This window comes from Silene latifolia, chromosome Y, assembly GCF_048544455.1.
Source record: "Silene latifolia isolate original U9 population chromosome Y, ASM4854445v1, whole genome shotgun sequence".
Classification (NCBI taxonomy): domain Eukaryota; kingdom Viridiplantae; phylum Streptophyta; class Magnoliopsida; order Caryophyllales; family Caryophyllaceae; genus Silene; species Silene latifolia.
Genome location: NC_133538.1, coordinates 71,793,900 through 71,810,722, shown reverse-complemented (window position 1 = coordinate 71,810,722; position 16,823 = coordinate 71,793,900). Strand labels below are relative to the sequence as shown.

At 40.5% G+C, this 16,823-nt stretch overlaps 1 protein-coding gene across 1 annotated transcript in view; it reads right to left on the bottom strand.

Moving 5' to 3' along the window:
- Window positions 1-462: 462 nt before the first annotated feature.
- LOC141628314 (uncharacterized) overlaps window positions 463-16,823 on the bottom strand; it is a 41,492-nt gene continuing 25,131 nt past the window's right edge. Inside the window, exon 6 of the mRNA XM_074441473.1 lies at window positions 463-992. Coding sequence (XP_074297574.1) covers window positions 463-992 — 530 coding nt within the window. The remainder of the gene's footprint in view (window positions 993-16,823) is intronic.

The following is a 16,823-nucleotide window of genomic DNA, read 5'->3' as shown; positions in this document are numbered from 1 at the left end:
ACAATCTTCTATCCCCTGTGCCTCCCCTCATCATTCGAGTTAAAAATCTCCTTGGCATAGAGTGCTCTAATTCAGGCTCCCTAGAACCTGTAGGAGGGATGTCATTCCTCTGCACCACAGGGGTGATAGGAACCACCTTTGAAGACCCCACCACAACAGTAGGTTGTTTTTGTGTTGTCTTTTGCTGCACTATGGGAGGTTGTGCTCTTTGCTTAGTCTGTTGCACCTTCCTTGGTTGGGTTGGCTGAGGTTGAAGAGGCTTCCCAGCAGCAGGTTTTGGTTTCCATACTTTTCTGGTACCTACAGCTCCTCCCTTCCTACAAACCTCAGAAGTATGCCCCATCCCCTTGCAAGTAGTACAGGTCGTAGGCAACCAATCATAGACCACCCTGACCCTATGTGGCTTACCATTCTCATCAATGAAATTGATTTCAGTGAAAAATTATTGTCCTATCTGAACCTCTACCATAATCCGAGCATACCCCATGAAATCCCTATTTTTAGAGCATCATCACATTTAATGTACTGACTTACATGACCACTAATTTTCTTCAAGCAGTTAACACCCCAGAATTTTATATCCAAACCATACAGTTTCACCCAAAGTGGAATCCTCGAAACATCATGTTTCAACAATTCTTCCCCAGGCTTCCATTCTTTGATTATTACTGGTTTGTTATCAAAAATAAGGTGTCCATTACTCAACACAGCTTGTTGTTCCTTCGTCTTAAATCTTAACAAAAAAATACCATTCGGGAGAAAAGAAACCTTATCAACCCCATTTGAAGGCCACACCCTCTTTACAAACCCACTAATCACATTACTAGGAGGATTTGCACCTACGATGTAACAGTAAACAGAAGTTGACCAAAAATAGATCTCATCAGCAACGTCCTCCTTAAGGATACGAAGAACCGATTGCACTGATGTCACCTTCTGCGGCTCTTCTTCCGGAACTTCCAGCTCAAGTTCTTCATCTTCGATAATGGAGTCTAAGTCCGATTCAAAATCAAGAGATGAGAACTTGATATGTCGTAAAATCGATTTTCCTTTCCCTTTATTATTACTATCATTTTTTGTGATTTTTATCCAGAATTTGATGAAGGGTTATTGTTGAATTTCTTAGTTTGTGCCATTGCTAAACAAAACCAGAAACCCTAGAAAATTAATGGAGAAATTTCTCACTCCATTAGATCCATCTTATTAGTCTTTTTTTGTAGGAAACGTATATCAAACAAAAGTCAACCTTACGCAAGAAAAATTGGTTAATATATATGTTTGAAGTATGAAATACAATCCTGTTTTTCTACTTTAATTCGAACTCACCAAGTAAAATTATCACTTTTCGAAATTGATACAATTAGACGATTCAACTTTGAAGCTGGCAAGAGTAAAACTCTCGTGTTGGCTTACAATCTTCAAGAGTGGAGACTCAACACAATTCCCCTATTTCTTCACTATTCAATATTGATCTTTGTATGTCGACAATTCAACATTTCTCACAAACCCAACAAATCACTTAGAAGAACTACCATCAAGACTACATCAATGATATACATATATAAATTAGTAACCATGTGTTTTATTAGCTAAGGAAAACATATTGACGAACTATGGTGTTACGCATGTATTCTAAATAATTTTTATGTATTATTTTCCTTGAAAAATGCTTGCTTTCTATGTAAAATTGGTATTGTTTTCCTTGCATATGCTAGAGAGATGATAAATATAGCTAATAGTCTAGGATACAATTGAAATTTCATATTTATATGCTTCATTCAAACTGAAACCCTTGTTTCACCATGCATTAGAATTAGAATGAAGAAAGGTAAAAGAAATAAATCAAAGTACAAATACACTGATCTTCAAGATTTATAACCTTATTTTATGGTCTCCATTGAAAATTTAGCTCGTTAGTATTCGTAGTTGTATAATCGGTACACATTCACTCTCAAACAAATAACGGGATTCCTTTGTGAAAGCAAAAATATTTTTGCATAAGCAACGTTTATATTGAAATACTTGAGACTTACGTTACTTTATTTCCCACAATGAAGTTCAAGAAACCTGTAGGGAGGGAAATTATACCATTATTTTCGTAGCTTGGGTGATAACAAACAATAATATAAACGTATAAAAAAACAGTAATTTAGATAACCAACATAATATTATGCATGGTAATAAACGTAAAATAACAACGATAATGAGTGTCGTGTAGTACACTATTTTAGGCATAGTGTAGTATTGTAGTTTCTCTAATGTAACTAAACCCGAGTTCTAATGCTACATGACTACATCTAATGACAAAAGTAAAAGAAAAGTTGAACTCAAATACTTTATTTCTTTGTTTTATAATAAGTTTTACAAAAATTGTTACAAATAAATTCTTCATGATAAAATTTCTCAAAATATCAGGTTAATAAGATGATACATAAATTAATGGTTGTAAATTTATTGGAAGAAGATAACCGATAAATTCCAATTGTATTTTATATATGTACCTCGAATAATTAAGGAGTTTTATAATGTAAACTTAAACCTCAACCGGTGGCTGTCATATTACTCATTATCATTGTAACACCCCCATACTCCGAGTGCCTTACCAGGACCACTCAGGTATGAAGACATCACCATCTCGGTCGCCCGAGGTATGATAATCAAATAGACAAAACGGAAACAACATTTATTATAAATAGTTTAATGATCAATACAATCCTCAAAACCAAACCAAAGTACAATACATTATTCCAAACTATCTGTTCTCAACTGAAATGTAAATAAATGCTAAACTACAGCGGAAGACTCTATCGTCATGTCGTGGCCATCCCAGCTATCCCAGTACTCATCTCTATACCTGTTCAATATCTGCTCACCATCCCCGAATGGATCACCGCAGGTTTTACAAAACAACACCGGGTCCGATTACTAATCACACAATCAATATAAATAACAATAATAAGACAAACATACAGCTGAACTGTCACACACACATACACACACCACCAACTCCCATCATCTCAATACCGATCGTCCACTAGACCCGCCCGGTGGGGGACCGCAGCCGTTCCCACCTAAGCCCCGCTCATCGTACGAGCGATAACCCTGTCCATTAATGTGCACATCCCCTTTCGTGGCGGGTTCCACGAAGGGCGAAACTAGGGCGTGAGATCACTCCCCAAGTGACCCCCCCACTCACCGAGAACGCATCTCGAGAACCATCAACAAACACAACCACAATCACAATCACAATCACAATCATCATATCAAACAACTAACTACAAAGACATCACCAATATCCCATTATGGGACTAATCTTGAGTAGGAAATCCTACCTGGAAAGCACAACAAGCAGACGGTATCTACAAATTTGTATCAAAACGGCTCCTCTACGAATTCTCCTCCTATCATACAACACATAGATGCTACCATTCAAATACTACTCATAAAAACCCTCAATTCCTAAATTAGGGTTTCATCAATCTTAACAAAACATTATAGAAATTATATTAAAAGCTTACCCTCGACGCAAGGAATCCAACGACACGAACTACGATACGAACTGACCGTCTGAACTCCGGGAATTGTCAAGAACGCGATTAGGAAGAAGAACTAGTTGCTTTCTCTCTTAAACAGGTTTTAGGTTTTGTAAAAAGTGATTTAAAACAATTACGAATATGTTTAAATACCTTAATCGCGTTTTAAGAAAACTCCCCCGTAAAACCGGACACTCGATCGAGTACCCAAGGCACTCGATCGAGTACCCCCCCTACTCGATCGAGTGCCCCAGCTACTCGATCAGTACCCAACAGTCGAAACTATTTTATTCCGCAACTTGCCCATACTCGACGGAGTAAGGGCTACTCGATAGAGTACCCCCAAGACATATAAATACGGAGTATTACAGTCTTCCCTCCTTAAAAGGAACTTCGTCCCGAAGTTCAAACCACTACAAAAACAAAGGTTCTCCAAAACATTCCCGACTCAACAACCAAAACAAAACTCAATATAAAACACGCTACTTACCCAACTCATCCCGACAACCTACCGACGCAACATATAAAAAGGTGTATAAAACTCTTAGAAACTGCTCGCGATCATCTCCTACCCCCCTAAAAGAAACAAGGTTACGTCCCCGTAACCATACATACCTGATCAAAAAGGAAGGGGTAACGCTCTTTCATGATATCCTCTGCCTCCCATGTGGCTTCCTCGGTCTCGTGGTTAGACCAAAGGATCTTGAGCAAAACTGTCTCACCACCCCTAGTCTTTCTAACCTTTCGGTCTAGGATCTGCTTAGGTACCTCAAGATATGATAAAGACTCATCAAGCTCTAAGTTCTCGGCCTCTAACACATGTGAAGGGTCGCTCACATACTTCCGCAACTGCGATACATGAAACACATTATGTACTCTCTCTAACGCATTTGGTAAAGCCAGACGATAAGCAACTTCCCCAACTCGCTCTAAGATCTCATAAGGCCCTATAAACTTCTGGCTTAGCTTGCCTTTCTTCCCAAATCTCATAACCCCGCGCATAGGAGACACTTTCAGAAGAACCTTGTCCCCAACCTGAAACTCTATGTCCCGACGATGTAGATCTGCATAACTCTTTTGTCGATCCGAGTGCTCTCATCCTTTCCCCGATCATCTTAATCTGTTCCACCATCTCATGCACCATCTCTGGTCCTAAGACCACTTTGCCTCAAAGACTATCGTCCCAACAGATTGGACTCTGCATCTCCTCCCATACAAAGCCTCAAACGGTGCCATACCAATACTAGTGTGATAGCTGTTATTGTAAGAAAATTCTATCAAGTCCAACCTCTGCTCCCAGCTACCACCAAAATCCATCACACAAGCTCGCAACATATCCTCAAGAGTCTTGATTGTTCTCTCAGTCTGCCCGTCGTCGCGGGATGAAAAGTGTACTCATCTTGATTTGTCCCTAACGATTCCCGCAACTCCTTCCAAAACCTCGATATAAATCTCGCATCTCTGTCAGACACTATGTCCTTAGGGACTCCATGTAACTTCAAAGACGTTCTTTCGATAGGCCATAGCCAATTGTGCCTTAGTCCATGTATCTTTCATTGGAACAAAGTGAGCTGACTTGGTCAGACGATACACTATCACCCAAATCATATTGTTACCTTGTTGACTCTTAGGCAAACCCACAATGAAATCCATGGAAATGGATTCCCACTTCCACTCAGGCACCTCCAAAGACCGAACCTTACCTTGTGGTCTTCTCTGTTCCCCTTTAACTCTCTGGCATGTCAAACAACGGACACAAACTCAGGTTGTCTCTTTCTTCATCCCAGGCCACCAACACGTTTTCTTCAAATCTTTGTAAAGCTTGTCTCCACCCGGATGCACCGAATATGGTGTGCAATGTGCCTCTGTCATGATAGTCTTTTTCAACTCCTCATCATTAGGAACACACCACCTACCATCAAACCTCAAACTACCATCCGTATGAATAGAAAACAGGGACACCTTTGTCCCTTTCTCTACCCCACTCTCCACTCCACTATCTTAGGATCCAAAGCCCGCTTATCCCGAATATCATCATAAAACTCAAGTCATCTTTGTCATATCACCCATGGCATCTCCTTTCGCATCATATGTATCCCGAACCTCGCTACCTCATCTCTCGCCTCATCAAAGATAGAGCTGTACACAAAGAATGTACACTCTTCCTACTCAAAGCATCAGCTACAACATTGGCTTTCCTTTCATGGTAGATGATTTCCATGTCATAATCGCCAATCAACTCCATCCACCTCCTCTGTCTCATGTTCAACTCCTTCTGCATGAAGATGTACTTGAGACTCTTGTGATCAGAAAATACCTTAAAGATTGCTCCATAAAGGTAATGTCTCCAAATCTTGAGAGCAAACACCACCGCACCCAACTCCGGATCATGAGTAGGGTAGTTCTCCTCATAAGGCTTCAACTGCCTAGAAGCATAGGCAATCACTTTACCATTCTCCATCAACACACATCCTAGCCCATTCTTGAAGCATCGTATAAACCTCAAAATTCTCGCTCCCTTGCAATGCTAAGACAGAGTGTGGTCAAACACTCCTTTAATGTTTGGAACGCCGTCGACAACTCTCATCCCAACGAAACCTGTTCTCTTTCCTCATCAACGCTGTCATCGGTCTAGCTATCTTGGAGAAATCTTTCACGAACCGTCGGTAGTATCCAGCTAAACCCAAGAAACTCCTCACCTCAAGAACATTCTTTGGTGCTTCCCACTTTGTCACGACCTCAATCTTCGCCGGATCCTGGCTACCCCATCTTTAGAGATTACATGCCCTGTAAAAGCAACTTTCTCTAACCAGAACTCACACTTGGACAGCTTAGCATACAACTCATGATCTCTCAAAGTCTGCAACACGATCCTCAAATGCTCCTCATGCTCCTCCTTAGTCTTAGAGTAGACTAAGATATCATCGATAAACACCACCACGAACTGGTCCAAGAACGTCAAGATCCTATTCATCAAATCCAAAAACACCGGCGCATTAGACAACCCAAATGGCATCACCACATACTCATAATGGCCATACCTTGACGTGAAAGCTGTCTTCGGTATGTCCACATCTCTAATCTTCACCTGATGGTACCCCGACCTCAAATCAATCTTAGAAAAGACTGTTGCACCACTCAACTGATCAAACAAGTCATCTATCCTTGGCAAAGGATACTTGTTCTTTATCGTCACTCGGTTCAGCTCCCTGTAATCTATGCACAGCCTCAAGCTCCCATCTTTCTTCTTCACAAACAGAACTGGTGCTCCCCAAGGCGATACACTTGGTCTAATGTATCCCTTCTCTATCAGATCATCCAACTGCTTCCTAAGTTCCTCCATCTCCTTAGGACCCATACGGTACGGTGCCTTAGAGATTGGCCCCGTCCCTGGCTTCAACTCTACGGTGAAATCTATCTCCCTCCTCGGTGGCAACCCGGAATCTCCTCTGGAAAAACATCTGCAAATTCTCCCACCACTGGTATCTCATCAACTGTCGGACTCTCTATCCGGTCATCTCTCACATGGCACAAGATCAGAGGACATCCCTTCCTCAGATAAGACTTCAAGGTAACAGCTGCAATCAACTTAACTTTGGGTTTGACTAGAAACCCACGATAAGACACACTTACACCCTTTGGACCCCTTAAGGACACTTTCTTTTGATGACAGTCTATCTTGGCTTTATACTTTCCTAACCAATCCATCCCAACTATCATCTCAAAACCATTAAAAGGAAACTCTAGCAAGTCTACAGGGAAGTCGACTTGCCCAACTATCAAAGATACATCTCTAAACAACCTCCCACACGATACAGACTCACCCGAAGGTATGTAAACTTGCTCCCTAACAGACTCATATACTCTCAAACCCAACTGTTTTACATGACTCGAAGACACAAACGACTGAGAAGCCCCCAAATCAAACAAAACAAACGTAGTAATACCATTAACAAGGAATGTACCGGTGATAACGTGCGCATCCTCCTCAGCTGCCTTCTTGTCCATCATGAACAACTTGCCTTTGGTCTTCCGCCCACCTCCCTGGGACGATCGGGCGATGCGGTCGGCTTAGCACCCGACCCTTGATTGTTGTTGTTGTTGTTCATCGGTGTCCTCTGATAAGAATTACCGCCGTCGCGGTTGCCTCCACTCTGGTAGCTCTGACCTCCCCGGTTTGGCCATGATCCGGTCCGGTCATGTTGCTCGCAAAGCTCGTGCGGGTCTCGAGCAGATCCGGTGCACTCGTGCACTCATGTCTCTTGTGGCCTACTCCACCACAACCAAAGCAGGTCACTCCCCAACTATTACTCACACTCCCTCGGCCTTGCCCAAAGGAAGTCCAAAGACTAAACCCGGACCCGGAAGAAAATCCTTTGGGCGATTGTGGTTGCCTTTCTTGAAATTAGATTGGCCACCACCTCGCTCTCAGACTTCCTCTTCTCCACCGACCTCTCCGAGCCATCTCCACTAGTCTCTCGGCTCTCCCGACCCTCTCATACGCTTCCTTTACATCGGTAAGGACTCCCACGGGTAACTTATCCATAATTTTCGTGGTTAGCCCTCTCTCAAACCTCAAAGCCAGATTCTCCTCACTCAAACCCATATCCTCAAAGATATCTAGATTTCTCATTGAAGCGCTCGTAGTACTCGGCCACGGACATCTCGGTGAGTCATCTTAAACTTGTCGAACTCCTCTCTCAACTTACTCCTCACATGTTGCAGTACGAACTCCTTCCTCACATGACCCTACGAAACTCCTCCCAAGGTATAGCAGGTAACCCTTGGTTGGTATATATCTCCTTGGCACTCACTTTCTTTGAATCCTACCACTTGCCACGGTGCCTCCCTCGGATAGAATGCGGCTGATCCACTCTCATCTCATCGGGACGGTGAACTAAATCTAGTATGTTCTCCATCTCCCTCACCCAACTATCAAGAAGGTTAGGCTCCTCAACTCCCTTGTACTCCTTCGGGTTAAACCTCGCAATATAGAGGCTGACTTTAGCATGGTCAACCTCCTTCTCCTTATCCTTATTCTTGTCCTCATTCACTTTCTTTAGGGTCTCGGTGAGAGCATCTTGGTGTTCTAACATCTTTACGATGTCATCCATGGTCATAAGCTCTGCCCTCGCGTACAAAGCATTTCTCTTTGGCGGCATCTTGAAACTATACATATATAAGAAAGGGTAGATATGAACATACGTACTAAACTTCAAAACACGAAAACACGCTGCCTAGAACCTACTCGATCGAGTATCCAAACCCACTCGATCGAGTAACGGGCTACTCGATCGAGTGCCCCCATGTACTCGATCAAGTACCCAAACTCCAGATCCAAACGGACCTTCGATCTATAACCCACTCGATCGAGTATCTAGGCTACTCGATCGAGTGACCCCTACTCGATCGAGTACCCCTAGTTACTCGATCGAGTGCCCCTAAAACGCGATTCGGACTCAAAATCGTAAAAAACCCACCCGATCGAGTCGGTCCCCACTCGATCGAGTATCACCAATACGTAAAAGCTACCCGCATGTTACGTCATATGCTACATGCTAACCTTATAAAATCACATGCTATCAGAATAAATATGCTACGCATCTATTCTACTATCAACAAGATCAATTCATCATGCTATTAAAGCCACATTGTAAATCATTCAACATGTTATCATCTCATTAACATGTTCCACATATTATTTCCTTTCACTTGCTCAACTTCCTATTTCAACACCAAACAATCAACACACTTCATCACTTTGTTGCACACGTTAATCAAACATACAGATGACTCGACAAACACTTTCCCCATGTGACCGGTTCAAAGTTGTAGGGCGACCCCCGCGACTTTAGGACGTCTCCCAAGCCTTTGCACTAGCTCCTACAACTTTTACCCCGGGTTCATTTTAATTGACTCCCTATGTTCATTAAGTTCATTGGTTACAGGTTTCAGGATCGTCTCTCTGATACCATTTGTAACACCCCCATACTCCGAGTGCCTTACCAGGACCACTCAGCTATGAAGACATCACCATCTCGGTCGCCCGAGGTATGATAATCAAATAGACAAAACGGAAACAACATTTATTATAAATAGTTTAATGATCAATACAATCCTCAAAACCAAACCAAAGTACAATACATTATTCCAAACTATCTTTCTCAATCTGAAATGTAAATAAATGCTAAACTACCGGAAGACTCTATCGTCATATCGTGGCCATCCCAGCTATCCCAGTACTCATCTCTATACTGTTCAATATCCGCTCACCATCCCCGAATGGATCACCGCAGGTTTACAAAACAACACCAGGGTCGTACTAATCACACAATCAATATAAATAACAATAATAAGACAAACATACAACAATCACACACACATACACACACCACCAACTCCCATCATCTCAATACTGACCGTCCACTAGACCAGTCCCGCGATGGGGACCGTTCCCACCTAAGCCCCGCTCATCGTACGAGCGACAACCCTGTCCATTAATGTGCACATCCCCTTTCGTGGCGGGTTCCACGAAGGGCGAAACTAGGGCGTGAGATCACTCCCGCAAGTGACCCCACTCGGCCGAGAACGCATCTCGAGAACCATCAACAAACACAACCACAATCACAATCACAATCACAATCATCATATCAAACAACTAACTACAAAGACATCACCAATATCCCATTATGGGACTAAACCGAGTAGGAAATCCTACCGGAAAGCACAACACGCAGACGGTATCTACAAATTTGTATCAAAACGGCTCCTCTACGAATTCTCCTCCTATCATACAACACATAGATGCTACCATTCAAATACTACTCATAAAAACCCCCAATTCCTAAATTAGGGTTTCATCAATCTTAACAAAACATTATAGAAATTATATTAAAAGCTTACCCTCGACGCAAGGAATCCAACGACACGAACTACGATACGAACCGACCGTCCGAACTCCGGAATTGTCAAGAACGCGATTAGGAAGAAGAACTAGTTGCTTTCTCTCTTAAACAGGTTTTAGGTTTTGTAAAAAGTGATTTAAAACAATTACGAATATGTTTAAATACCTTAATCGCGTAATTAACAAAACCCGAGAAAACTCCCGTAAAACCGGACACTCGATCGAGTACCCAAGGTACTCGATCGAGTACCCCTTACTCGATCGAGTGCCCCAACTACTCGATCGAGTACCCAACAGGTCAGAAACTATTTTATTCCGCAACTTGCCCATACTCGACAGAGTAAGGGCTACTCGATAGAGTACCCCCAAGACATATAAATACGGAGTATTACAATCATGATAATCAATTCATCATCTTCAGTAAACGTAATTCACACAATACAATCCTGTCATGAAACAAAAGATATTATAACCTTAATTATAAAATTATTATGTAGCATTATTCAAAATTGTATCATAATAATAAAAAAAAAACTAAATAAAGTAAACTGCCATGAATTTTTGATTACCATTAATTATATGATTGGCAAGATAGTAAAAGCATACGCATCTTATTGTTGATGTTATAATGATTAAACCCATGATCTTCTTCAACTAATTACATGTCTTCGTTTCCTGAAAAGTCAAAATAAATACTACAAAATTAGATATTACTAGTTTTCATGCCCGTGCATTGCACGGATATTAAAATAATGTGTGATAAATTTCACAATATAATGGAATATGGTACATAATTCATGTTTAAGCAATTATGTACGCCGCATGACCAACAAATAATTCCCGTTAACATAATATTGAAATGAGAATAAATGAGTGTAAGATGAAGTTTATACACATATGATACTCCAAATCCCAGAGTTTTTAGATTTTGTTCATGATACCTGTTTGTTTTTCAACTCGTCAAGAAAATAATATCTACTACGCATAATCAAGTCAATAATGCAACAAATCCCCTTATTTGGAATAACAAACTATAATTTAATCATTGTTGGATCAAAAAAGGTAATTACGCAAAAACATTCACAAGTAGTTACATAGTTACATCTCCCGGCCTGGTCAAACTATGTACATACTTTTGAATGTGAATCAAGCTCCAACGCAATACTACATGGCTGCAGCTCCTTATGAGCATACACCCCGTCTCCAAACAATCATTTTAGACCACCACCAGAATCTTTCATTATAATGGAAATCATTCGATAAAATTGTCTATTCAACCCTTGTTTACTGATGTCGATGCAGTATGTAGTGAGATTTACTGATACGTGCATTTTATATAGTCTTTTTAGGCCTTTTCATGCACGTATTTCCATGCTTTTATCGTAGTTTATGCTACGAAATGCCCCGAATATGCTACTTTGGTTTGTTTTGTCTTATTTGCAGGAATGAACCAGAAAGTAGTGAAATCAAGCCTTTTACCGTCCGTTTAGCATGCATTTGGAGGAAGAGTGAATTTCCTGCGGGAATGTAGCTATTTTGAGATGCGCAAAGAAGAAAGATAGCTAGGCGAGCAAAGGAAGAACTTCAAATTGCTAGTGCCTACTTTGAAGAGCCATATCTCAAGTTCTACAACATATATTCAGGTGATTCCAATTGGAGATGAAAGCTTATCCTCTTAGCTTTCCAAAGCCACTGGAATCACCCTGTTTGCCCAAGTAACAAAGAAATGGGAGCCGTTTGAAATTCAGTGCGCAAAGCAGAAAACTGTTGCTGGAAAGTACTCGATCGAGTAGAATTTTGTTCGATCGACTCCTTTTTCTACTCGATCGAGTAGTTGCATTTATTAATTTACTCGATCGAGTAGATTTTCTACTCGATTGAGTGGTTTAAGCTTTAGTTTACTCGATCGAGTGGTTTCTCTTACGGGCTTGGGCTTTTAGCTTAAATCCGTCATTAGGTTGAATAAAATCCTATTTTTCTTATAAATAGGAAGGGGAGACGTCATTTGTAACTCTCCCACACACAATACACTGTTACTTTGCTACTGTTACTTTCTTTCCGGATTTATTTCAGTAATTACTTCTTTCCCTTTCTTTTCCTCCTTAATTTATGTTTATGTTTATTACTTCTTCTCTATTTCTTGTTCTTGCTTATTTAATTATGTCTAGCTAATTCCTTTAATATGTTAGGACTAGGGAAACCGTGGTAGCAATATGTTAGGTTCGACATGATTAGACTAGTTTTGCGACAAGAATTGTATTAAGCAATATAATTGTGATTAGGTTGAATGAATGCATGCAGGAGACCGATTAATTAGTTACCCCCGACCTGGATCGAAAGATAGGAAGGGAAGGCTTGCTTAATTACAATAGGTGATACCTAATTAGGGCGAAAGCTAAGTTAGGGAGACCCTAGGGCGATTAGAGACCGAAAGGGTATAATCGTAGGTTTAAGGACCGAAAGGTAACGACCTCGCTCTTCTTATTAATAATTTAATCGACTCAGTTGACCCGATAGTGTAGTTGCCACGGTGGACCAATTCCTAGCATATTTCTCTCCTTTATCTGATTTACCCCCGTTTTTCTTCATTATTTTCTCTTCCCTTAATCTATTTAGTTTAGTCAAAACAATCAAAACCCCCAATTGTGACATTAGACAGACCGAAGTAGACAAGTGAATAGTGACCGCCTCCCTGTGGAGATCGACCCTACTTATCGCTAGCTTCTGTTAGTTATATCTAGGTATTTATTTTTGGTACAGAAACGACCGTATCAAATTTTGGCGCCGTTGCCGGGGAGGCAACTATTTATTTATTTATTTAATTCTGTCTGTTTTTAGACTCAGGGGATTTTTCCCTTGAGGCAGTTCTTATCTTTTTCCTTGAGTGCTGTTTTGATAGGACTTACAGGTACTACCTAGACAGTTCTAGGTGAAAGATCGTCAAAGGGAAGGCTTGAGTACCTTTGACCCATCACCTATGTCCCATTATATGGCGCAACAGGTGATTTACTATGGGAGATGTGGTTCTGCTGAGCACAATGCAGTTCTTTGTATGGCAGAAATTGACGAAGTCCACGAGTTCAAGCGTTGGGGACGTGTTAGCCATTCCCCTGTAGTTGTGCCGCCACATCCACCCTATCAATGGCCACCGCAACAAGATCCTCCTGATATACAGAAAGAAGAGATTGCGGAGCTGAAATATTTGTTGGAAATACTTGCATCCAAAAGGCAAGAGAGTGATAGACGCATGGAAGCTCAATTCATTGAGCTGGAGTCACAAATAACTCAGCTAGCTACTGAGTCGGATAGTTGGCAACCAGAAGAGGTGTACTTCACTGAGCGCGGTCCTTCCCATGAAGAAACCGTGTTGCCCAATGCTGAGGATGATTTTTATGACTCGGTGACGAATTTCTATCATACTTCAAAAGTTTACACGAGGATTTCAACAGACAGAAGAATCACTCGATCGAGTGACTTACAATAGTCGATCGAGTGAATTTCCAGAAGAACCAGTCGATCGAGTAGTTGAAATCACTCGATCGAGTGAAAATCGGGAGGAAAGTACTCGATCGAGTGAGTTGGCCAGCGAGAGCAATGATTTGTTGCTTGGGTTCGTTTTAGACGATGATTTTGATGATGACAATGGTTATGGTGAGTCTCCCCTATTCAAAGCCGAGTTGGATCCACTTGAGGCCGCGATTTACGGGACGAATTCCACTGAGGGCGACGAAAGGACAGCTGAGTCGGTAATTGCTCATAGCGCGGAAGAGGTAATAAATCCATCGTTGAGAGCAACCTACCTGAGGTAATTAGCGATAATTTTATTATTGTTAATATTCAAAGTACGCTACCTCGTTTGACTCGTGCTTTTAATGCTATACCCCCTCCCATGTGGACGTTTAATTTAACGAATTTTCACCGTCCTTGTCATTTCAATTTTGTTAATCTAAAACGGAGCCCTAACTTATTGTCAATTGCTCATGCGCTCCTTTATTTTGTGGATAAATTTAGGAGCTCACATAGGAAATTTGTTAGGCTTAAACGGTTGTACAATTTTATTTCCTATTTCTTTATTTCACTGTGGTGGTACTTACATTTTTGTGTATCACATGCGCAGATTTATGATTTAATGCTGCGCGCTTTGAGCTATTTTGATTATGACTAATTAGAGAGCCTCGAAGAAAAGAAGGTCTAGCTGGGACCTGTCTGAAGCTAGCGCTACCCGGGAGGCAACCCGGAGATTTATTTTTAATTGTTCTTCATTTTATTTCAGTTTTAGTTGTCATAAATGGTCTTCGTACCATAGACTATTTCAGTCACGCTTGTTTTGTTAGTTCTGCGGGCTGTTTTTCATTGCGTCTTTGCAGGAATTACTAAGGATCACTCGATCGAGTACTTTTTGTACTCGATCGAGAGCTTTTGCTGCTGAAATCACTCGATCGAGTACTTATTCTACTCGATCGAGTAGCTGAAAAAAAAAAAGTACTCGATCGACCGCTTTTCCTCTCGATCGAGCTGTTTTGGACGCCTATTGCTTGGATTAGCTTCTTGTGACGATGTTTCGGAGCTATTAGTGACCTCCCACGTTGCTGGCTGGTTTGGGGAGGTCCCTTATTCGCGCAATCTTGTAAGTTTTCCGCATTTACTCTCTTTCTCATTTAGTTTGCATTCCCTTTTCATGTTTTGGTACAATGGGGGCATTGTACGGTTTGGTTTGGGGAGGTTATGCATCCATATCTGTGTCTGCATCTTGTTTTTATTTGCATTTCTGTTATCACGTTTATTTCCGTATGCATTGTTGTTTATTTTTCATATAAAATTTTAAATCTCAAAAAATTGAATAAAATTTCAAAATTTCAAAAAATTCACGTTTATTTTAGCATATAGGTTGAGTCGGAACGATGGATTCCAGTGATGAAATTGCTCTATAATTTGTCTTTCTGCTTAAGCCTTGCAATAAACTATTATTCTTTTTAGCTTTATTTTTTGGATATCTACGAGTTAATGTTAAATTTAGCTGAACATATAGACTTGACCTGAAATTTTGGCAACCTACTTATAATTTCTAATATTTAGAGCCTTATAAACTGGTGTCATTTATGACCAGTTTCATGTAGGATTGTGAGTAGTTACTCCTTGCATATCATGTTCATTAATTTGCACGTATATGAAATTCAATTGCTTTTTGCCTGCATACATTCGGGTTAGTGGTTCGTGTCACATGCAGGGAGGTGCTTACATTTCCTTTTCTTTCATTTTTAACCATAAACTCCACATTAGCCAAATTTGCCTGTTGACCCTTAGTTACATTCCAAATTCAGCCTGCCTTGTCAAGCTAGTTTAGTGTATGTTTTGCGGTATATATTTCATTGTGCCAAGTTTGGCTTGTATCTGTTGATTCGGAGCTGGTAATCTATGAAGAAAGGGAGGATGATAAAAAATACGTGAAAAAGAAAAAAAAAAAAGAAAAAAAGGAATTCGAAAAAAAAAACAGGAAAAGAAACCGAAAAAAAGAAAGAAACCGAAAAAAAAAGAAAAAAAAGAAAAAAAAGATGTTGTTTGATGAGACGGTTTCACTCCTATGCTTTATTTACATTTATTGAGGAGTATTTTCAGTTCGGTTTGGTGAGTTTTGTGCCAATTGAAGGGCATATGCGCTTAATTCATAATTGAGTGAGAATGGATGTTGTTATATGGTTTTGTTTAGGTACTAGCTTGATCACCTATACCTCCACATTCCCATAAATGTTTTGCCTTTTCTTACCCATTCCCTCACTTTACCATACTTTTGTAAGCCCTCGGTTGTGACAGGACCTTGTTTGGTTGGAATGTGTGTACGGTAGCTAGAATTGTCTATCATATTAGTTGCATGTATGTTTATGTGGGTCGTAGTCTAGGTGAGCGACTATTTTTCTTTCTCTCTTACATATATATGTTCACCCTTTGCTTCATGAGAGAAGAGTGACCCGTGAGAGTCCATTATTAAAGGTCTTGCAAGGTCGACGGTTCAGCTTTATTATAAACATCTTACAACTCGTTTGCATTTGACTGTTTTCGATAAGTGTTAGTTGCTTGCATTAAATTGGTTTAAGTGGGCATTTGTAGCTAGCTCTGAGTTATCTTTTCCGTTCCATTAGTTTGCATTTAGTTTACTCGAGGACGAGTAAAGGTTTGGTTTGGGGAGATTTGATACATGCATTTTATATAGTCTTTTTAGGCCTTTTCATGCACGTATTTCCATGCTTTTATCGTAGTTTATGCTACGAAATGCCCCGAATATGCTACTTTGGTTTGTTTTGTCTTATTTGCAGGAATGAACCAGAAAGTAGTGAAATCAAGCCTTTTACCGTCTGTTTAGCATGCATTTGGAGGAAGAGTGAATTTGC